The sequence below is a fragment of the Merops nubicus genome, unplaced genomic scaffold (genome assembly GCF_000691845.1).
Source record: "Merops nubicus isolate BGI_N331 unplaced genomic scaffold, ASM69184v1 scaffold47616, whole genome shotgun sequence".
Taxonomy (NCBI): Eukaryota; Metazoa; Chordata; class Aves; order Coraciiformes; family Meropidae; genus Merops; species Merops nubicus.
In genome coordinates, this window is record NW_008617918.1 from 31,280 (window position 1) to 32,123 (window position 844).

The window sequence follows — 844 nt, forward strand, 5'->3', positions numbered from 1 at the left end:
TGGCTTGAGAGGGAGCTGAAGGCTACAACATGAGCGTTTTGGAAGAGAATAGATTGAGCGCTGCCATTAATCACCAAGTTTCATCTAGGCCCAGCATGGTTCTGTGTGACAGTGATGTTCAGACAGCACTCCAGCTACCAGGAGACTCTGGGTCTTTGGAGAAGGCTCTGGGTTCTGGCCCTAGCAGCAGCGGAGTGCAGGTCCGCTGCAGGAGTCCTGGCAGGAGCTGTGGTCCCCTGCAGACTAGCCCCATAGCACATGGCACTGTCTTACTCTCCCAGCTGGAGGGAAGGCAGTAGTGGCTACAACAGAGACCAGGTTGGAGAAGGCAGGTGAGAGGGAGGTGTCTGCAGGTAGAAAAGAGTAATTATGTGGCACCACTGCCATGCCTGTCATCTCCTCTTCTCTTTTACAGACACTTAACAAGAACAATTTGATACCAGATGACAGGACCAACTTCTACCCATTGCAGCAAACCAATGTGTACACAACAACCTATTATCCGAGTACACTGAATAAATATGACTACAGGCCCGAGGCCTCCCCTGGAAGGACCTTTACCAACAGCTGATGATGGACAGATCCTACAGGACTGGATCATTTCCTATATGATTTTCTTTTTTTAATTGATTTTATGGACCAAATGCTGGCCCAGCCTCTAGATGTAAATATTGTACAGTAGGGTCTTTTTTTTTTTCCCTTTGGTTTATTGTATTTCTTGTAAACAGCACATCTCCTTACAAGGACAAAAATGCATATGGACCATTCTGCGGAGCTTTTGTGGATGTCTTGGCTGGAGATGGCTCTTAGTACTGCAACTGTTTATGGCTGGAAGATCAGCGCT

General features: G+C 47.4%; 1 protein-coding gene across 1 annotated transcript in view; it reads left to right on the top strand.

Annotated features, from left to right (window-relative positions):
- The window catches only part of LOC103775807 (semaphorin-5B-like), a gene marked incomplete at its 5' end in the record, with an annotated part of 28,882 nt that extends 28,311 nt beyond the window's left edge, over positions 1-571 (top strand). The window contains one exon of the mRNA XM_008943278.1: positions 416-571. Within this exon, the coding sequence (XP_008941526.1) occupies positions 416-571 (156 nt within the window). The remainder of the gene's footprint in view (positions 1-415) is intronic.
- Positions 572-844: the final 273 nt, after the last annotated feature.